Source organism: Trachymyrmex cornetzi, unplaced genomic scaffold (genome assembly GCF_001594075.2).
Source record: "Trachymyrmex cornetzi isolate Tcor2-1 unplaced genomic scaffold, Tcor1.1 scaffold90, whole genome shotgun sequence".
Lineage (NCBI taxonomy): Eukaryota > Metazoa > Arthropoda > Insecta > Hymenoptera > Formicidae > Trachymyrmex > Trachymyrmex cornetzi.
In genome coordinates, this window is record NW_017300245.1 from 894,536 (window position 1) to 917,261 (window position 22,726).

A 22,726-nucleotide genomic window follows, 5' to 3' on the forward strand; every position below is an offset into this window, starting at 1 on the left:
CCCTCCGGAAGTTCTGCCTTCTCGGAAATACAACGGGCACTCCTTCGTCCGCCGTCCGCGTCGAGCGGCACTCCAAGGGGCACGCGTGTAACGTGGTTACCTCCTCGTCGATCGATGCCGACAGCCGACTCGACTCGAGTCGAGTCCGCGGAGTCGGCGGAGTGCCCACATGCACACACGACCGACTTTGTCGAGCACGAGGGCAGGCGTGTGACAGTGTGACACCGTCAGACCGTCACGCTTCTGACGTTTCCAGAGAGGCTTCGACCGATAGGCGATTTTATTAGCCCTCGATCATGCGCTCTCTATAAATATTCCACGCGAGGTATATCCACGCAAAAAGGTATATCACGATTGCGCGTGTCATGTGTAGATGGAGGGAGGGAGGGGACAGAGAGAAAGTTAAGAATAGGATCTATTTCATGTATCTTTCAGCATGCTTTCATTTGTTGCTTATTAATCGGCGAGGAGAGCGTCTGAACTATTTTTATGTTAGACACGCGTTTCGTTTGCTGATCTAATCGAGTTACTCGTATAAAACATAATCGACATCTATTAATAATCAGCCCTCTCCCGTGCGCCGATTGACAGTTTCGATTCGCGGTAATTTTTCGCTATATATACTTGAAGGAGTGAGTCGTCTTGAGGCGTTATTCCTGATGAGAAGATAGTCTCGTCTCTTCGCTTCGGAAGGAACGATAGTTTCATATACACGATATAAGTTGGAATATTTATAACGTAATAAATTGAGACAATCCCGCCTTTTTTGTGACGGTAATTTATATATTGTGACTTTGCTCTGAGAAGTATCCGGGGATCTCTAAGGTAATTGGACGTTCGAGTGTTGACGGGAGAATTCGAAGAATGCTGGCACAAAACATCTGGTTGAAAAACCCGTTCTATTCCATTAAATGCACGGCTTCTCGTCTCTCTTGTGCGATTGTGTGCCGTCGCGACGGAGCACATCGCCATATATCCGCCTTTAAACGACCGCGCCGGTGCACATGAGCTCGATCGGCCCTCTTTTGTTGCACGACAGACTTCAAAACGCTTATCGGACTATGAATAGACGCTCTGAATAGATTTTCTTTCAGCCGCTCGTTCCGTGAGGCCGTATCTAGTCTACCTATGCATTACGCGTATCAATGAACGCGACGTTTTATTATGATTCGAAAATTCTTATGTCCGTTTTGATCGTCGCGACCCTTTCATCGATGTTTCGATAAACAATTTTCACTCCGACAATGAGGGTTTTTTTTTACATACTTTTGTCATTCAATGTTTCGCGTTTGTAAATCCATTTTCGCAATTGACAATGTTGTTTCATTCGTGAAATAAATTTTGGCAATATTGTACCGACTGTAATTCTTATCTTGGAAGAAACATTGTATATTTTAAAACATCCTTTCGTAATCTTGAAATATCCAAGTGTCTAATAAAAAAAATTCTAACGCTTCTATCTAAAATATCCAATGTTTCCAATATTTTATTTTTGACTATGAATTCTTCGATAAATCTTTGTCATGTTTTTTTGTTTATATTTATTCGACACACAATCAGCACGTTATGTTTCTTGTTGAAAATTGGATTTGAAATTCTTCCGATAATCTTCAGATTTTCTATTCAATGTGGAACAGCTGGAACAGAGACCCTTTATAGGTCGAGATGCTCTTATAACAACGTTATCAATGTATATACATTTGGATGACTCAATTCTCGAGTATTCTTGTGAATACACGACACAAGATAAAGTCGCTTATCGACGTTATCGTGCTTTTTCTTCTGTTTTTTTTTCTACTCGCCACTCTGTCAATTTTGCATGTGCTCTAAAGACGAAAACGTGTCATGTGAATTATCACCTATTTAAAATTAATATATAATTTGTTTTAAAAAGGTGCAAAGTTGCGATAAAGTAGTCTTCTATTTCTATTCTTGTGTTCAACATCTTTTTGGTAATTTCTACATGTTAAAATTGTCTATTTCCTTAGGAAAATCATAAATATCTTCTTCGTTGCTAATATCAAGTTCATTATTCTTCAGTTAAGAAACACGAGTTACTCATATTTTCATTATCTTTTATTGAAAAGTTACGCGAACAACTTATTATCCTTATCCTCTCGTTAGTTTCGAGGACAAAACTCAAGCAATTTTATTCATTTATCTTTTCTCTGTCAATCTTGTCAGAATGGTTGGATAAATAACTGGCTGCTTATCTTTTTATTACTTTCAACGTTACTCTCATCGACGAGTTATGCGAGCGAGCAAATCACCCATCTTTCTTCATTACTTTTCCTTGGAAAAATATCAACGGGCGATTCATTGCTCGTCTCTCCTCACTTGATGCAACCGGAATTCAATGTCTCTCAAACTACCAAATTATTCCACTCGTCTTTTATATCAAATTCTTTGAATCGTACTTCCTCCGCTTATTATTTTCGTTTACATTTTTAATCAAGAGAACTTTTCGCTTGCATCTGCTCGACACAGTTCCAGCATGATTTCGTCAGAAGCGAGTAACAAGTCCACTTGCCTGCTTACTCGTTTTTATTATTCCCCTGTTAGTCATTATGCCTTCTTGAGATGTATATTTACTATTCAATTCACCTCTCTTGCTAGCCTTCCGACTGATAGTTGGCAGCCCTGGTAGGTCTGTAGAGAGCAGTCGTCACGGCGCATCAGTGACGTGTCACGAGGAAACGGAAAGTAATGGTGTACTCGTTGGGGGAAGAGGGCTGTGGAAGTTTGGCTCGCTCACTCCAGCTCACTCGTTCATTCGTTCGCTCTTCGCTCGCTCTTCGCTCGCTCGCCTTGCGTCACTCTATCGCTATCTCTTTGTGTGCCGTCGTCATCCACCTTGTGCATGACGATTTCTCTCAAGGACCCTGTCGGCACCGTCCGCCAATCAAGCAACGTGTGCCAATCGCGAAAACAAATCTACAGTACATTTCCGCCGTTTCTTTTTTTTTTTTTGTATTTCATGAAAGGTCAACTATTTCTCGGCGACGATTCCTGAGTCTTGTCAAACGATTGGAAAAAAAAGCCTAGCGTTAATTTTTTGTCGATCATTGTATCCATTGATTTGTAAATCTTAAACAACGGCTGTTCGCGTAGCTCTGATATTGATTTATCCAATTATTTGTCCTCTCAATTACGTTGATTTGCCTTTTACTACGAATCGATAAATATTGTATTAAATTGATTAGTATCGTCCTTTATTAACAATACTGACGTTAATACAAGTAAATAGGTATCGTCGCGTCGTATCTCTATAGTATTTCTCGTCGTATTTCGAGGATGTAAAACCCGGCTTTCATATATCCGCTAGCGCAATTAATTGCAAATCCAGTTTTATTTGATTAATTGTGTTATTTTATTTGGCGTTATTTCGTTTCGATATTAATCCGCCTAACAAGAGAGCAAATAAATTCACCCAAGTCCAGCGCGCAAACATCGGAACGGGAAAGTCCGCATTCGCAAAATTACTGGATGATTATTCACGGCGTGGAATACCGCGACGAGATTTTATCTCTGTTCTAAAGTGCAACGTAGACATATTTATATGTATACGACAATGATCTCGTCTCCTGTACAAGTTGAACATTTTTGGAAATTTTTTATATCAACGCGATATCAATATGCGGAGAGAATATCGTTTAATAGTCTTAAGAAAAATTGGGTGCTTTTCATTTGATGATATAAATCGACACAGTGTCGTTCCATCTTTACTTTAGTCACTGGAACATATTAGAAAAAATAGAATGATGTTTGTGTCGGCTTGTGTCACTAAATGGAAAACATCCATTATCTGCTTTGGAGATTAGTTTTTTAAAAAGCAAAATAAAGTACCAGTTCTTTAATCCTCCGCTGACAATTCTTTAAAAGTACTATATTTTGATTGTAAATTTGGTAAATTAAATTTGTAATAAACGATTAAACATAAGTTCATAATAAATATATCGTAATAAATTTGTAATAAATAACTTGAGATAAATTTGTAAAAAATAAGTGAAATACAATCTTCTATGATAGTAAAAATTCGTTAAAGCTTTCACACAAATATACTAGGATTTTTTCTTGAAAATCCGTATTACTGACGGAAGAGTCAAAATTCATGTTGCCGGCGGAGGGTTAAATATTCTATCTCTTTACCACGCGTTACTCATTACGTTTATCGTCGGCATTATTAATTGTCACTGTTTGTTCAACGGGTTTTTTTTTATCATTCGTTATCACATGTTTATCATTAATTGCGATGCAGTTTCTACGTTCCACGGCGTAATTCTCGTTGCTGTGGGACATTCGCGGAATCATCGTTGCGACCGATATTAGCGGTTGACCAAACGATTTATACGACGGCCGATGCATCTCGGGAATACGCACAGATTTTTTTTTTTCGGATAAGTAGTTAAATAACTGGTAACGCCGATGGAGCCGTAAATGTGCACTTTGGAGTCGTATTTACCAAACGACAAAGAAACCAGGCTGAAAAGACGCGATAGACAAAGGCTTCGTCCTCGCTGTACGCATCTCTGTTATTTAATTATCTTGTGAATTCCGACACGTGCATACTCCTGTAATTCTGACCTCGTGGATTATACGGATACCGGTTGCAGCTTCTCGCACGGAATTCTTGCCTTTTTTCTCTCTGTTTTTCCGTGTATCGCTGTGTGATGTTAATCGTTTCTATGCATCGCAATTTAAACGAGACGTGTTTATGAAGCAGATGTTCAAAGGTCATTTTTGTAGCCCATTCGATCGCACGTGGCCGAGATTTTTGACACTCTCAACGGCATGGCAGACGGATTGAGAATTCGGATGGAACCACCCTGTGTATGTATCACGTGGCGAGTGCGTGACGTTCCGCGAGTCCGTCGTTTCAAAGTTCGGCAACGCAAAGTCCGGCGCGTGGCAATTTTGCCGTGTCACGTTGATGAGTATTTTCGACGTTCAGATTTAGGCCAACCTTCCTTCGGTTTTCGCATCTCGCGTTCGGAAATTTGCTCCGATGCATTCTAACAAGTTGATTTTTTCCCCCTTTCTCTCTCTCTCTCTCTCTCTCTCTCTCTCGCTTAGTATTCAAGCTCGCGCTGATCGCTCACGGATGCGTCCGTGAGAGACCGGATATTTTCATTGCGCATTTAAGCCAGGCTACGTACGCCGTCAAGTTGAAACCAAATGTTTGGAGAATGCTATTTTCGTAAAACCCAGCCTTGCCTTCTCATTATACATTTGACGCTAAATGCGGGCGTCGATTTCTCTCTCGTTAACAGCGAACGCTGTTTCGACAAGCGCGAAACCTCAATTTAGATGCCAGTTGTACGTCCGACGCGATCTCGTACAGACCTAATCGTATAAAAATTACCAACCGATCGAATTATTAGAGCTAGACATGAATTCTTTTCATAAGAATTATCAAATTTATTCCTCGTGTCTATTTTCTCAATAGGTTTTCTCTATCAGTTACAAGGTACCAATATGTTACTTGTATCGCTCAACTTGCATAATCAGCCACTTCTTGCCGATCGTCCTAATCGAGAGTTTTTGGGACACCCGGTAGAGGCGGCCGGACGAGCACGACCTCCGTCGAGCAGCCCGACGAAGTCGTCCGACCTCGGCCGAACGACGGCAGGGTCCGCGAGATGATCGGTCGAGGTGAAACGGGAGGGGGTTAGGAGAAGAGGGTTCATTGACCGTCTGACCATGAGCCGCGCCCCACATACGCTCCCCTTCGACGTTCCCCTCGCCCTATAGGTTTCGATCGTTTTGTTCTCGGGCGGGTAAGCAAGCAGGCGAGCAAGATCAAAGCCGTCTTCTTCCCCGGGGAAAGAAGGTCCTTGCCTCGTCCGCGTGGAAGACCTTCCGAAGGCTACAGGGTGTCTCGAAACCGTCGGATGCATTCCTGATCCCAACCGCTCTTTATAATCTCGAGATACTTTTTTCCTTGGCAAGAGTTTCATTTTTGATGGGAGATCGTTGTCTAATCTCAATCTAATCTAGAGTTTTACATTCGTTTTTTTTTCTTTACCTCAATTAAAATTTTTATAATTTTTTACTTGAAAAGCTGTGCGCCAATTGCCGTGGTCAGTCGATTCACTAAACGTGACGTCCCGCGTCTGATGATTTTATCCTTGAACCACTTGATTCGAGTGCGTTAACCGTAGGACTCGCATGCGCCATTTATCGTGCGCGCAAGTAGAACCTTCTCTAAAATTGCGCTCGCATGCGCAATTACGATTGTAAACGGCACATATGGGTCACGGTAGCGATGAAAGGAATGTCCTCGAATATTATTGAACGAGTTCATTGCAACGGCACGTTGGCCGAAGCGATAAACCGTGTTTGCGATCGCTTATCTCTTTTTTTAGCAAAAGAAAAAGGAAAAGAAAAGATTGTGTACGGGTTTGAGTTACATTTAAAAGCGCACATTTCAAGTAGACTAATTTAAAAGTTAAAATTCTTGGGACATACAAACCAAATTCTCAAGCGTGAAATAATATAATAGATACCTGATATAAGTTACAATTAATATTTGTAAGCATACTTGAGAGAAATGTGTTGAATATTTAATTTAACGTGCGACGTGATTTTTACAGCTTCCTCAAGGAAGATCTGTGTGCTGTGATTTATCACTAAGGGGGCCAAAACACGCGCAACAACGGACAACCCCACAGGACCGGGGGGTGCTTCTCGTGTCTCGGGAGGAAGGTCAGGGTCCATAAAGTTACCTTGGAAGTAACGCAAAAACAAAAAAAAATACAAACGCGAGAAAGCGATTACTTATTAGATCAGCACAAATCGTTGCGTTGCTACTTGTGACACTGACATTAGAAAAATTCGATGCCTTCCAGGGACGATATTCGCTCCCTATCCACTGAGCAACGCTGGATCCCTCCTTCAACTGTTAGACGCGATGCACTCACCCCAGAAAGCCGAAATGATCTCATCTTTAGAAAGGTGCGGGGTATTCTTAACAAGCTCACACCGGAAAAATTCGCAAAGCTGAGCAACGACCTGCTCAACGTTGAGCTTAATTCCCATGTGATTCTCAAGGGTGTTATTTTCTTGGTACGTATAAACAACGACTATTCATTATACAGATTGTAACGATTCAATGAAATACCAATTTTTCAGATCTTCGAAAAAGCACTTGATGAACCCAAGTACAGTTCTATGTACGCACGGCTGTGCAAACAGCTGTCTGACGAAGCCGCAAACTTTGAACCCCGTAAACCGATCGATGAAAGTCAAAAAGGCCAGAGCACATTCAGAGTTCTTTTACTTAACAAGTGCAAAGACGAGTTCGAAAATCGTTCAAAAGCAAGCGAGGCATTCGAGAATCAAGATGAGCTTGGTCCCGAAGAAGAAGAGCGCCGACAGGTGGCCAAGCGCAAGATGCTTGGTAACATCAAATTCATTGGGGAGCTCGGGAAATTGGGTATCGTATCGGAGCCGATTTTACATCGTTGCATCCAGCAGTTACTGGAGAAGAAAAGGCGAGGGGGATCCCGGGGGGACGCGGCGGAGGATATCGAATGCCTCTGCCAGATTATGCGTACCTGCGGCCGTATCCTTGACTCGGATAAGGGCCGCGGACTCATGGATCAATACTTCAAACGTATGAACTCTCTGGCAGAGAGTAGGGATCTTCCTCTACGCATCAAATTCATGCTGCGTGATGTGATTGAGTTACGCCGTGATGATTGGAAACCGCGCAAGGCCACAAGCACCGAAGGCCCTATGCCGATTAATCAGATCCGCAACGACAACGAGGAGCCATCGCGGGGAAACGGTTTCCACAGAGGACGAGAGGATCGCCTCGGTGCGGAGTTTTTACGAAAAATGGGACGAGGCGGATTAGACGTGGAGATGATGGGAAGTATACCATTGACTTCCCCCTCATTCGGTATGCCACCACCACCATTCAGTCCGAATGGATTCGCAGGAACTCCTGGCGTTGGTTATGGCCGCCACAACCAACGTAATCAGCCAGGAGGAGGCTACTATCCAAACCAGAGTCGTCATCAGAACAATTATGAGGGAAAACGCAACCAACCGCAACATAATTTACCGCAAAACTTTAACAACAGTGAGTAGCGATAAATTAAATGTTTCTTTTTATTAACTATAATAAAAGTAACTATAACAAATAATAATTCTTATGGATATTTTTTACTCTGTGTCTGTTGCTACAGATAGCAATAAAGAACAACTTCGATTCAACAAAAATAAGATGCTGATCGGAGGACATCCAGAAGAAGTGTCTCTAAGACCCTCAGCCAATTCAATGATGTTCAAACAAACCAACATCAACTTGAACCTACCTCTCAACAATGGTAAATATTCATTCACGTCATTTTCGCTAATGAAAAATTACTACTGACAGATTAATCATGTAGAATATATAGTGGTAATTAATCGTAAAAAAATAACAGATTTGTTCCCAGGACGGGGCTCAGACATGCCACTCTTACGTACTACTGCTCTGAAGCCCAGCTCGCCTTTACTGCACAAAGAAACACCACCTGCTATTGTGATCAAACAAGGTCCTGTAGACAAACGGGAGAAAGCTAGGGACAGAAAAGACAAAGGACCTACACGAGAGGAAGTGTTGAAGAAGGTGAATGCCTTAATGGACGACCTCGCGTCCCACACGAATGTGCAAGACGCTCTGACAGCCTTCAAAGATCTTAAGATACCCGAACGATTCTTGCGTCACGCAATCTGCACAATGTATTCAAACACGTTAGATCGTGGAGATTCTGAACGTGAGCTCGCTGCCAAACTCATAGCTGAATTAAAAAAAGAAAACTTGCTCACTCTACAGCAAGTGAACGAAGGATGGAAGGAATTAGTGGCCAGTATTTCGGAGAAGGAGAGTACCGTGCCTTTGGTAGCGTCTCACGTTGCCTTGCTGACAGCTAAGGCTATAGTGGACAATTTAATCCAATTGACGGATCTCGCCTCGGAAACAGAAAATGGTCGTCATCATCCACTGTTTCTATTGACCCTACAGCAACTCCACAAAACCCAGGGCAAGGCGAGACTTACGCAAATCTTTAACGACAGCAAAGTGGATCTTATCAGCCAACTGCCAGAAGCGGAAAAAACGAAGGAACGTTTGGGTGAGATCTTGGAAGATCGGGAATTGACTTTCCTCTATCCTCTTCTCAGAATCCAGGGTGATATGTGGCGTCAATTAGAAGCTGATCCGGCGCCCAATGCTCTTTACAAATGGATCAAGGAGAAGCTGGATCCCCAACACCATTCTGATCCCGCATTCATTAATGCTATGATGAATGTACTTTTCAAGTATATCACTGGGGTTAGTAAAACTTTTATTGAACATATTTATTTTATTTTACAAGACAAAACACAATTATTAATAAAATTAGAATCTTTCAATTTGTAAAATTTTAACATTTTTTTAATCTATGTATAATAGGAGACAACATTGGCGCCCGGTGTTGATCCGACCGTAAATCCAGACAAACAACTGCAAGAGAAGGAAAGTGCGTTACTGCAGAAATATGCACGCTTTATTCGCACATTCCTGACTACCATCGACTCACAAGTTACGGCTCTTCATGCGCTTCAAGTGTTTTGCTTCTCGCACAATTTTCCAAAAGGGCTGCTGCTACGATGGTTCATAGCACTCTATAACCTTGAAGTTATCGAAGAAGAAGCATACCACAAATGGAGAGACACCGTTACCGATGCTTATCCGGGCAAGGGCAAGGCATTATTCCAGGTAAATGTGCAATTATTACGGTTATTAAACATCGGTTACTATATAGAAAATAGCACATTTTTATTTAAGAGCTTGCTACAATTGCACAGTGGAATCTAATAGTATTTAGACGAATCTCAATTCTGGATCTACATCTGGTTCTCGTTTGATACTATAATCCGGTGCTGGGATTTACTTGCACATTTCGGCCGATTTTCAACCGATCGGCATTTAGGCTGCGCGCGCGCGAGTTGAAATAAGAGGCAGGAACCAAGTTGAAAATCGGCCGAAATGTGCATGTAAATCCTAGCACTGCTATAATCACATTACTAAGAACGATATATTTTGGTAATTGTTACGTCAATTTTCGTCAAACTCGAACTCGAAAATTAAGATTAAATAGCAAATATGTTGTTTATTATTTTATTTCAATATCTTCATAATACGTTGTTTATTTAATCGAATAATTTAAATTGAACGATTAAAAATTTTCTGTCATTTATAGGTAAATTCCTGGTTAACATGGCTTGCTGAAGCATCAGAGGAAGAAGAGGAAGACGACGAGGATGAGAAGAATTAATTGCAAAAGCCTCGAGAGCATTATTCAGACTATCTATGATTTGGAATAGAGTTTTACTATCTATATCGCTGAATCACAGGAAGTGTTTCAGTTTTACTAATTGAGTTATCACCATCCAGAATTGCAAACATCTTGTTAGTCTGTCTCAAGCCCTCACGCGTGGTTGGAAAAAGAACGGACTTTACAATCATGTCTGAAAGGAATAAGATAGTTTGTAGTCAACGAGTGGTATACGACAGACGTTTCAAGCAAGACGTTTTAGAATCTTTTTTTTAGATAATTAAATATCGGTATAATTTATAAAATATAATATTGAGCCAGCAGAAATAATCAAGATACTACGCCACTGTATGGTCATGGTGCAGAAAACAAAAAAAGAAAAAGCACGAGACAAATTAATCTGGTCATTCTTGTGTTATCCGAGTTTTTGTCTAGTATTGTGCATGTGTCACGTTTTGTAAGTATCCTTTTTTGTTCGCGGCAATAAGTGGAGTCGTTTTGTTATCTCTGTGTACCAAGCATTACATTTATTACGAGGAATTATTACTATGATTATTAATATTATTATTAATTATACATAATTGATTATTATCAATAACCGAAATATATCTACATCTTTCTAATGAAGACTAAAAAAGAAAAAAAAGTATGTCGAAATTAATCAGAAGCAAAGGGCCGACAGTAGTGTACGTAAACAGTGAAGCACTTTTCTTTTCGGAACAGAAATGAAATTAGATTGCAGTTTAGGATACACCAAGTACAAGCGTTATACCCCTAAATTAAAACAGAAATGAAAAAAAAATGAGCAACACCGTTTGCCCGTGTATCTACTTGCTGCGCCATTTGATTCTAATAAGTACTAATTAATTACAATTATAATAACAACCAGCAGCCAACATCACATCCATTTAACGTAATAATTAGCGAACACTAGTGACACGACTAAAACTCGTATTTAAAAGGAAAAAAAGAATAAAATATGCCTTGGTGTAATTTATTACAGATGGCCCTCTGGTTGTTGCGTTGATGACCGATCATCACACCTCACCTCACCTCACCTCACATTTCCCACTTTATATATACACATATATATATGTATATATATATATATACATATATATATAGCGTCTTCGCATGTATTAATCGAGATGAATGTGAGTGGAGAACAGTTGTGTATCTCCCACATTATCATCGAGTACGATTGCAGTTGTATAATTTTCAGATCGGCTCGAGATATTAGTAATTAAGAAAACCGGAAGTTTCGTGCAATATACCGCGTCCGTTTTAGTTTTCTTTTTCTTCGTTTGAGATGGAGATGCCTAATCTCTTGCATACTCGGCGCCTTTTTTTTCTTCCGTATAACTGGCTAGTGTTCCTATTGTCGAATTTGTAAAAATAGTAATGTAAAAACGGGATATCCGACGCCGAAAAAATTTACGTACGGTTTTGTTATCGTTGTAAGATATTGTACATATGTATTCTTGATTGTTCCACGGTTTCTCGCCATAATGAAGCGATTTTTTGTCTCTAAAGGGCATTATTTTTTTTTTTAATTAGATAAAAAAATGTAGGTGATGAGAGCATCGGTCGATTAAGACTCGGTATTTCCGTTACTTCATCCGAATATGTCATACTGTCATACATTATTCACGAGCCAGTTTTTGACGACAGCACTCGGATACACGCGCGTCGAATGTGTTTAACCCGAATTTTTCTTCGCAACCGAAGCGGCGTATAATAAGTAGATCGTAATGCGACGATACTTTGTCGGAGGGATTGGCGGAATAGGATGGTAGCGTATTATTCGCAACGTGTCCCTATTTTTGTCTAATCCAAGGAACATTAAATTGGATCGAATTCCTATTCGTAGTTTCGCGGTTTCAAGAAGCACCGCGTATATGCGGAGGACCTTACGAGGACTGACCACCCGGTCGTCCCTTCGTACATAAGAGAATAAAAGAAAAACGTTTGTAACACTATTGTAATACGTTAGCGGACATTCGTACATTCACTATGTTTCCCGTTGACCAACATTCGTGTCTTAATTACTGAATTGCAACGCGTATATGCGGATACATCTCGCCTCCGTTCCGCGAGAGAGTAACTGTGTGTGCGTGTGGGTGTATGCGTGCGTGGACACTTTGTTAATTTATTTTCTCACGCATAATTATATACGGCTCGTCGAACGAACGTACGCATACCGATTGATCCATGTGTAATATCTTGAGTATTATTTCGCGAATAATCGAACCACATTATGTAGACTCTTATAGTGTTTTCGCCCTCTCTCCCCTCCCATTAGATATTAAAATCGATTTAAAAAAACCATATCTTTTATCTCTGTCAATAAAAACTGTTCCTAGGATCATTCTCTGTGTCTACGTAATAATCGCATTACGTCTCTGAAAAAAAAAATGCGAGTTTCTATGGAAACATCTTTATTATCTCCACAGCGATTCAATTATTTTATCTTATCATGCGAAATTCATGCTCGGTTGATATCAGATCAATCGAATAGATATCAAAGAAAATAACAGGATTTCGTCACTCGATCACGAGGAAGTACTCAGGATAATACTTACCCAGAATCGCGTACGCCCACAATCGCATAACGTCTCCGGAATCTTCGATTGCGTAATTTAGGTGCGTGTTACGCAAGTGCAATCGTGGCAGCTCACATAAATGAGATACAAGTGTTTATGATTCGGATGGACAAGTTCGCACTTTATTATCATCATTCTCGGAAGGTCGGAGTACCGAGACATCGTGAAACGCAACCAACGTCTTTCACCGTGTCCCGCTCGACAAAATTTGTTACACACTAGTACTGTTAAAAGCCTAAAGTCTAAAGAATCGCAACAGAAAAACGTTGAAGCGTGTTCCGTTCCCCCTCGTCTCGATCGAATGGCAGTGATAGAAAAAATTGATTAAAATTATTTAAGAGGTACATTTTACGCCTAAATGTAAATCTCAAAGATCAAAGGATCAAGATGACGTTTTAATGAAGTTTTATTGACATTAAAAATGTCATTAAGATGCTATTAATGACATCATTTGACGTCACCTTGCTACTTGGAGTGTTTCGGAATAAGCGGCTCGGATTCTAATGGTATTCTCTCTCCGGGGGTCCGAAGGGGACAGAGACCAGGCAATATCTCTAGAAAAAAAACGCATCTTTCATCTCTGTCAATAAAAACTTCCTTTGATCATTCATTCTTTGTCGACGTAATAATTTAATGGCTACGTTTACACCGAGAGACCTATTCTGCGGCCTATATTTTAGATCTAAAAAAAACGAGGCCAAACGAGATCTGACAATAAAGAAGATATGTCATCTATCACTGTTTACGCCAAGGAGTCTAAATGATTGAAAGTCGAATTTGAGATACGAGGCCGCGGCTTAAATGCACTGTGTAAATGTAGCCATGAATGATCGTCGTGTCCCTGAAAAAATGCAAGTTGCAAATTTTTTAATGGATCAGCGAGCGAAAACAGACAAAAAAATATACAATCGTTTCATTCCACAGATTTTAATTTGGATTTTTTTTCCTTCAGCACTTCCGAAACTTCGACTAATCTGAAGACTCGTTAAAATTCGATCCGCTTATCTCGATCCCAGGCGATGCTTTGGCGAACTGGTTAATTGAGTGCCGAATACTGTCTTTTCTTTTCCTTTTTGTCCAAATGAAATTTTTATTAAACACGGTTCTTCTGTAACATCGAGGACGAATTATAACATAAATAATCATCGTCGATCAGTATCACTTTTTCGCGCTCAACAATGAGTCTATTAGTAACACTGGAAGATAATAGAGTTTGGGATTTGAGGGCGAGGGCGGGGAACGGAGGGGGGATCTTTCACTCTTTCTCGCTCGCTCTCACACAATCTCTCGCATATACCCGAATAATTACCGTTCACTCAGCTACGCAAGGTTCGGTTCCCTACGTTTCGGTATACAACAATACCTAACCTAGGGCTAGCCTAAATTGTAATTATCGTAGTGTGAAGCATCGTGGTGGTATGTACATACATCACAAGCGCACGCACAACTATAATTAAATCCCCGGGTTCGTCTTTCTCATTTTTTTTTTTTTTTCATTTGTTTGTAGCTTTCCTATATAATCACGTTCGGTTCCCCCCCTCTCGATACATCGTACATATTAAAATATACAACGGACAAAAATATAAAGGGAAGAAGGGTAGTTGGCGATAAAACGTGTCTAGCGTGCCTGCATAAAGCGACGAAGATCGTTTCCTGTTGCAAGGAGAAAACAAAAAGATAAAAAAAATGAAGAAGCAAACGAACCACCACCACACCGCTCCCCGGCTCGCTCGTGCATAGTTTTTCGTTTCTTATTTCTTTTTTTTTTTAAGCTACGCAAGTTTCCGGAAAATTGCAACTTCTCTTCCATGTTCGCTATCGCTCGTTCTTCGTTCCCGTCGAGACGACTATTGTTTCTGCTGTATCTCGGATACGATACAAGTGCATTTCCAAGGCGAGAGTGGCAGTTTTCCATACAAATGTTGTTGAATCTTTTCGATCATTTTTGTCCCCGACAAATAAACTTATCAATTCGATGAGTCCTTTCTTCCTCTCTTCACCGGAAATACGCCTATATCGTTAAACTTGTTTGCATTTTTCTTAGGTAGAAAATACCGCGCAGTCAAAAGTGGCAAGCGGGCGCTCTGGCTCGCACTTTCCGTATGGATTTGGCTTTTTTGCTCCTCTTTTGTACCCGAACGACTGTGGGGAAAGATGGTAGCGATCGATCGAAAGACTGCGCGCACAAAGGAGTACGATTGTCAGCTCCCAAAAGACAATCCATCCCAGGACGACACAAGTCCGTCTGCCGGGTGCTGCCCCACGTGAGATGTGTATGCATGTGCGATCGGCCAATTTCTTGAAGAATGCGACGCGGCGTGGGCTACAATTTTTGTAAATTTTGTCACCAAACGCCCGCTCGCCTGTACTGAACGAACTTAATATGGAATGTACAAATTATCCTCCGTTTACATGTTATTATCAGCGTACATATAACTTTTCTCAGATGATCATTGATTTTGCCATCATACGGTATATATTTCTTTCTCTCTCTCTCTCTCACTGTGTGTGTGTGTGTGTGTATATGTGTGTACTGATGTGTCCACTGGTACGAATGGTTATCGGTTTTACATAAGCTTTCACATACCAGTTACTTCATTGACATACGACGACGTTGGTCTCGATGATGGAAATAATGTGGAACTAGATAAAAATCGCGCGACTAATCGAGTATCGACCGCTGGCCTTTGCGGCTTTGACAGCCCGATTAGGCGGATCATTTCTTTTTTTTTCCTACTCCTCCTCTCGTCTATCGTTGTCCATGAATAACCGTGAAAACATGAAATTCCGTCGTATCCAGCAGCCTCTCTCAATTGACTTAATACTATCGTGTGTACCTGTTGATCTACTCGCATTCATACATTTTTTTATATTTTTTCTTTTTACTAAAGTTTCATCCATCAATATCATTCTTTGTTTATTAACTTCTAGTTGCACAATCTCTATTCACGCGAGATCTTGTCCGGTACATTCTCATTCTCACAAACTCTCACTCTCTCTCTCTCTCTCTCTCTCTCTCTCTCTCTTTCTTCCTCTCCCTCTCTCGCTCTGTTATATTACGCCGTTTTACCACGCGTAATTTGCGTGTCACTTATTCTTACATATTTCTATTCCGATGATATAATTTCGTTTCTTTAGTTTTCTTTTGTGTGTTTCCTATTCGCGTACCTGCCGTTTCGCGATTGCATTTATAATATATTTATATATATATATATAATTGTGCTAAATATTCTTTTATCAATAACATATTTTCCTTTATACACTCAGTAGAGCCGATTACTTTAACTGGTAATTCAATGTCGTACTAAGCTATAAATGATTACTATACAGTGAAAGAGAAATGTTCGACAATGGGATTATAACACAGGAGATCTTTTCTCTAAATATGTATTTCCCTGTCGATCTTTGCTTTCCACGCTCTTTCGTTTTTTCCCACTATACATTCGCTTTTCCATACACTGCAGTGTCGAAATGCATCGTTGCGCATCAGTGTCGCGAAATAAAGAAAAAAAAAAGTTGGCCGCACTTCTCAATCGCAGCACCTTCGATATAATCATGCAATCCGTGTGACAAATAATGCGTGGCGTGGTTAAATGTCCGTATGCTAAATAGATGGATCATTTTTTTTTTAGTATGATATTACAGGGGGACGCGCAGAGATGAGCCGAGATGGTAATTAGATAGGTATGCATGGAGTAACGTGATTAAGTAAAATATGTCGAAACAAGTTGTAGCATAATAGTAGTCGGGGAGCGCTGTTGGTTGCAGGCGACATGTCTTGCATGGAGCCATGGCAGGTAGTAGGATGCCGCTACTGACCATTTACTTTGTGTACAGGTAGATGGCGACGATCAGGCCGTAGAGACCCAATACTTCGGCGAAGATCAGAATCAAGATCATGCCGACGAAGAGACGAGGTTGCTGAGCGGTACCTCTCACACCAGCATCGCCTACGATGCCAATAGCAAATCCAGCTGCTAGACCAGAGAAGCCTACAGCTAAACCAGCACCCAAGTGAGTGAAACCACTAATAAGCAGAACAAAAATATCTCGTTAATTACAGAGTCTACTGCAAACAATAAGCGTTTTACATTTTTTTTATCAGAGCATGTATGATAAACGTGTAAATATATAATTACAACCACATTGTAAAACGCTGCTTAATATAGAAAGATTTAAATAATAACAGACTGGTATGTATAAAAGATACATACTTGTACAGGTCATATTTAGGGGGTCTCCCAAGACTACCCGCAATGAGTACTGCCACTACAAGACCGTAAATGGCAATGATACCTGCCATGACAACGGGAATAATGGATTTCATGATTAATTCTGGCCTCATGACAGACATCGCTGCGATTCCTGTACCGGCCTTTGCTGTGCCATATGCTGCTCCCAGAGCTGTGAAACAAAATAATTCGTTATAAGTGATTCGTACAATTGTAATAAAAATGTAAATTAATAAGAAAATTATTTGTTTTATATAGTATATTCATGTAAATTGATTTATATATATTCAACGTCTCAGTGTTTTGCAAGTTACAGAACTGAATGTTAATAATCAGATACAAAACATTTTAAGACGTTTATAGATAGCTAGTTAAATTGAGAATGTCAAATATATGATAGTTCGACAGTAGTTTCAACATCTATTCTAGTAAAATAAAAAATAGAATAATACAGGATTCTATATGAAACGGAAAATACCGAGCGATAACTTGCTAATTATATATGTGCATATTTCGTCGTATACAAATAAACATGGCAAGAAATATTAGCAATGCTTATCGAAAAATTAACGGAACCGATCGAGACTCAAACTTGGGAATCTTCGTTCTCATTCTTAGCACTTTGAGATGCTATCTTACGGATTGCTCCATTATTCTCATAATTATTCCAATTGTCTATGATTACAATATAGTTCAAACGGCTCTACGGTTTTTTTTTCCTACAATAATTAAATATAAATAATCATCCCACAAAATATCCTCTCATAATAAAAAGGGATGTAACAAACTGTCTATAGTATAAATATAGTTACAAAGGTATATATCTGTTACAATAAATCTGTTACAAAGGTATATATCAAATGAGTTACATGCTCTTTCCTCCGCCATTAATCACTTCATAAATTTAATAAAAGTTCATAGACAAAAAGTTGAAGATACTTTCTACACTCTGAAATATTTGAATCAAATTATTTAATTATGTGAGAAAAAACATGGAGGAGAGTGAAAGTCATAATGGTTTAAGTCACTTTTATGATTTCGAAAAAGAAAAGATTCTTTCATGTTTGCATCAATGTCCTCAAGATGGAACAGATTTAAAAAATGACTTACACCATTATTGCTTTCACCTTTCCACATGTCGTTACACGTAAGACGAGAATTCATTTTAAAGACCGGTGCTGTAGATGATTGGCAAACGTAATACAAATTAAATCTTTAGGGGAAAAAAGGACTTGGTAAAATGGGAAGAGAGGGAGGGGGAAGAAGGAATCGTGAATCGCAAGTATCACGCGTATTTTTCGGACGTACATTATACTCCTTGGCGGTTTCAGCCATACGACTCACGAGCCGAGCATGCTACGAGGATTATCGATCGAGCTCGTCCCAACGCGACGGTCCCAACGGAGAAGCGACGAAAATAATTTTTATCCCGAGTCATTTTCCTGCTTTTTTGTACGTCGTCGTCGACGATCCCGATCGCAAATCGCGAGAATCCCCGCGATCGCGATGGGGACGTCGTCATGTCGTCAGGTGTCTCTGTGACACCGGGTACCCAGTCTGACCCAGCCCAGTCTGGAAATCGCAGTCACATGATTCTCACGTTGGCAGTCACATGACAATCGCACAAGTCCCATCTCGTGAGTAGGGGGGCGTGGCGCGTGGCTGGGAGAGGCGACATGTCATTTTTCCTCTTTCTTTGCTCTCGTACCTTTAGCCCTAACGTCCTGCTCTAACACTGTACTCGTGGCTATTTAATCGTCGTTACTACGAACCTTATCGTGTGCGAACATATGTGCACACCTTATCGTATATAAATAAATACCTCTCAAGCGCTCGTAACTCGATTATGCTTGGCTCGCACGAGGTGTCGTAGATCAAACAAGTGGGCTACCCCTTCTTGCATTTCGAAATTCGTCTCTCGTCGAATTTTCGTCGCGAAGATTAACTCGACGAGCAGGCACGTTGAAGCGAATTTCTCTCAACATACGCAAATGATACGATTGCCGAATCGGCCCACGATCAATTTGTATGCTTCCGTCGAAGCAGATATCGCAATATATTATAGGACGTTGAAGGGAGAGAAAGCAAAAATGCTGGGTGCAAAAAGTGCAAATAAAGCGGACAGATCTAAATCTCATGACGGAGGCCATCGATATCGATATTCTTCGGGAAAAAGTGACGAAGAAAATCGCGACCTTTGCTCCTGACGATGTGGTCCCGCGATCCCACATTCTCGACGGAAAAGCCGAGGGCCGAGGGTGCATGCATACATACGGGAAAAGGCTTTCGTATTGATCTTCCCAACGGGTAAAAGCGACGCTCGCTAGCGGCGGTGGCGGCAGTCCCCAGGGGTCACCGTTTACCACGAATTCGGGAAAATCATTAATTGTAAATCGATACGCGCGTCGGAAGTCGGGAGCGCATTCGACTCACGAGGAAGCAGGTGACCTGTACTTTTCTTGCACTTGTACTTTCCTAAGTTGAGACGCTCGACTCGCTTGCTCGCTTCCACGAAGCGCGATCGAGAAGAAGAGAGATCGACTTGCGTCGTAAAGCGGGGTCTACAATGAAATTTTAAAAGTTAATTTAAAACTTAAGCTTTAAGCCTCAAATCGTAAGAAATTATTCAGTCAGAAATGATCACAGTTGATTATTCTCCTCACATTCAATTGTGGTTGGTCAATTTCATCCGGCTTGAGACGTAAGTTTTACGCCTTAAAATCTAATCGTAGACGCTGTTTATTAAGAAAGAAAAAGATTCAAAAGTAAAAGGATAAGGTGTAGGAAGTGCAGGTAAGAGAACAGGAGACAATCGGCGCGCGGCGTGGCGGGGAAACGCGTGAACGCGTCTCGTGACTCGTGACACTGCGTGACACGCACGAGGCGCACGCCCGATCCGTCCGTCTGTTTCCTCCGTCTCTATCCATGGCATCCGTCCGTCCGTCTGCGTCTCTTTTCCAAGGCTCGTAAAATTCTAAGTCGCTCGACCGAGGTCAGCATTACGAAATAGCAGCTGCGCCCGGTCTGGCTATTCCGCGCTAATTCGCGAATAAAACGCGTGTTTCCCAGGAGCGCAGGGAATGCGCGAGCGCGGCCGACGCATATTTCTTGGACCGTCTTTCCTCGGGAATTTGCCAAATCGTTCGTAGGGCCAAACGAGCGCGAGTAGAGGAGAAAGAATTTAAAGGGAGAACGGAGGCGAGAGCGTACGAAAACGGAACAAAAGTAAACGGTAGAAAACGAAACGGTACAAGAGGAACCATCAACGGTGGCTAAACCGAGAGCCTCCCGATTCTCGAGATAAGATAAGGTCGCTGAAATTTTCATGGGAGCTTCGTCATTGCGGACTGCGGTTTCCACGAAGGAAAGGACGTCGCCGTTGTCGCGGCTCGTCACGCGTCTCGCGGCACATGACGTCGTCGCACGTCCGCGTACGCCCCGTGGAAAATGAGAGCTGATGAAAGAGCTCTCCAGTCTCGGGTCTCCCCCGCATTTCTTCTTCGCCGTTTGCGGGGAGGATCGATAATCCGCGCGCGCCGCGCTGTTCGCACACGATTTTCATTTGTCTTACGCCGCGCGAGAAAATGGCGTGAGAAACGTTATATCGGCGCCCCTACGGCGACGGGGACGACGTCGATGAATGACAATGTCGACGCGCGACGTCGACATCAATGAGCCAAGTACGCGGAGACACGAGACGCAGTAAGACCTGTAAGGAGCCATAAGACGCGCCTCGCGGCCTCCTTCTCGCCGACGTCCGCCAACAAACGCAGTGCGCACCGCACGTATGAGCGAGCGAGCGAGATCACGAGGTGGCGACGGGGCAAACAGTCGAAACCGTCGAAACTCACCAGAAAATACGATGGCAGAGGCGGCGCCCATAACGCCGAAGAACGGCGAGTACACCGGGGCGGCTTCGTCCGTCATTGTGGCCTGGTTTATCGGATCTCGGCGGTCAAGTCGATCGCGGGTGTATTTACAGGTTGCACGGGAATCGGTCGCGCGGGATCGTCGAACGCAGAGCGATCTTCACGTCACTCACGGCGCTAAACTAGTGTCCCACTGTCAAATATGGCCTACCGGACTACCGGAGCACAGTGGCGCGGGTCATGTGATGAGTGACGAGCGATCAACGCGGTGGAAGGTGGCCGCTGTCGCGGCGTGTCGCGTCAGTCCTGTCGCGATTGGCCGCGAGCTCGAGCCGCCGGCCAATCGCGCGTCGCGTCTCATCCCCAGCCGGCTGACGTTGGGCCCGCCGATTGGTTGCGTTCAACGCGCATCGCTCCTACGCATCGGCTATTCGGCTCTCGCCGTTGCGAGCGCGTGACATGGGTTTTCCGCTCAATTTTCTGTTCAGTGCGGTCTTTTTCGAACGACTTCTGTGTATTACTGCGGAATATCGCATAAATGTCTCTTACGATCTCATGATATTTGATAATATTTGTCTGATGATATATATCATCAAACTTAAAAACAATCATCTTCAATGAGTTTGCCATTTACGTATATAAGCACATGACCGGATGTTTGAATTGTCAGCTGAGTATCCCGAGTTTTTAAAGAGTAGGGTGATTGGCATACTCGTGAATATCGATATGCTTACAAAGATATAATAAAATGGTAACGAATTACGCTGAATGTGTTTTTCTCTTTACATTTTATAATAATATTTTATAGATAAAAATATTTCATTATTATATATATATGTATATATACAGGGTGGCATATGTTAGCCATTGTTGTTATGGAACTCTCACTCAAATTGTACTACGGCCCTGACCTAATTACGCCATTTTACTGAAGAAACTTTCAACTTCAATTGAAATGTAGTACTGTCTGTGTAAAAAAATTTTTTTTGCGTATTATATAATGTAATTCATTTAATTCTTATTATCTAATTACGTTGCTTTGTAGTTTACTAATTTTTGAGAAATTGTGCATGTTTTAACTTTTAGACTTAAAATTATAGACATTTTAGGAAATTTATATAAAATTATTGTTTATCTAATTATATATAAATGATTCTCTAATTATACTTTGTATGTTTTTGAAATTTCAAATTTCCATTATTCAAGTCTAAATAAGATTCTTGGAATCGCAGTTTTTTCATAATTTTAATTTATGTCTTCTGTTATCCGATTAGATATGATATTTTATCAACTTTAGAACTATACATCTTTTCATAGTTTACCGAAAGTTGATAAATTTTTTGACGTTGATTGTTATTGTAGAGAAGAGGACTGCATGGGATCAAAAGTAACACGAGTAAGTTGTAAAATTCTTGAATACGATTAGTTCTTGCTTTTGGTTCTTTACAGATCTAAACATATAAAAACCTGTCATATTTTACGATTGTAAAGCTTCTTTCTCTGCTGAATGTAGTCAATTTTTGCTATTATAATTATATTGATACGTTGATGTAACCTTTTTCAATTATTTTCTCTTAATTCATTATTAATTTTTGAGAAAAATAAATTTATAAAATTAATAATAATAATAATAGATAATAATATTTCTATATAAAATATGTTTATTTCACTATATAATCGAACGACGGTAATGCAGTAAATTGCAACGAAAGTCG

At 41.0% G+C, this 22,726-nt stretch overlaps 2 protein-coding genes across 6 annotated transcripts in view; one reads left to right on the forward strand and one right to left on the reverse strand.

Moving 5' to 3' along the window:
• NAT1 (N-acetyltransferase 1) overlaps nt 1-11,398 on the forward strand; it is a 13,275-nt gene extending 1,877 nt beyond the window's left edge. Inside the window, exons 1-7 of one of the 5 annotated variants that reach the window (XM_018520430.1) lie at nt 4,729-4,830; nt 6,594-7,065; nt 7,132-8,086; nt 8,193-8,333; nt 8,433-9,322; nt 9,443-9,748; nt 10,233-10,307. In XM_018520430.1, the coding sequence (XP_018375932.1) occupies nt 6,838-7,065; nt 7,132-8,086; nt 8,193-8,333; nt 8,433-9,322; nt 9,443-9,748; nt 10,233-10,307 (2,595 nt within the window). In that variant the 5' untranslated portion in view covers nt 4,729-4,830; nt 6,594-6,837. Of the gene's footprint in view, nt 1-4,728; nt 4,831-6,593; nt 7,066-7,131; nt 8,087-8,192; nt 8,334-8,432; nt 9,323-9,442; nt 9,749-10,232 lie in introns of those variants that run through there. The other 4 variants (XM_018520433.1, XM_018520432.1, XM_018520429.1 and 1 more) reach the window with 4 other exon arrangements.
• A 3,270-nt stretch (nt 11,399-14,668) lies between these two features.
• Vha16 (vacuolar H+ ATP synthase 16 kDa proteolipid subunit) lies at nt 14,669-21,291 on the reverse strand. Its single transcript, XM_018520410.1, has 3 exons — nt 20,994-21,291; nt 17,125-17,314; nt 14,669-16,937 (listed from the first exon to the last, which is right to left on the reverse strand). Exons 1-3 carry the CDS (start codon nt 21,067-21,069, stop codon nt 16,733-16,735), a joined length of 471 nt encoding a protein of 156 aa, XP_018375912.1. The 5' UTR covers nt 21,070-21,291; the 3' UTR covers nt 14,669-16,732.
• Between the last annotated feature and the right edge of the window lie 1,435 nt (nt 21,292-22,726).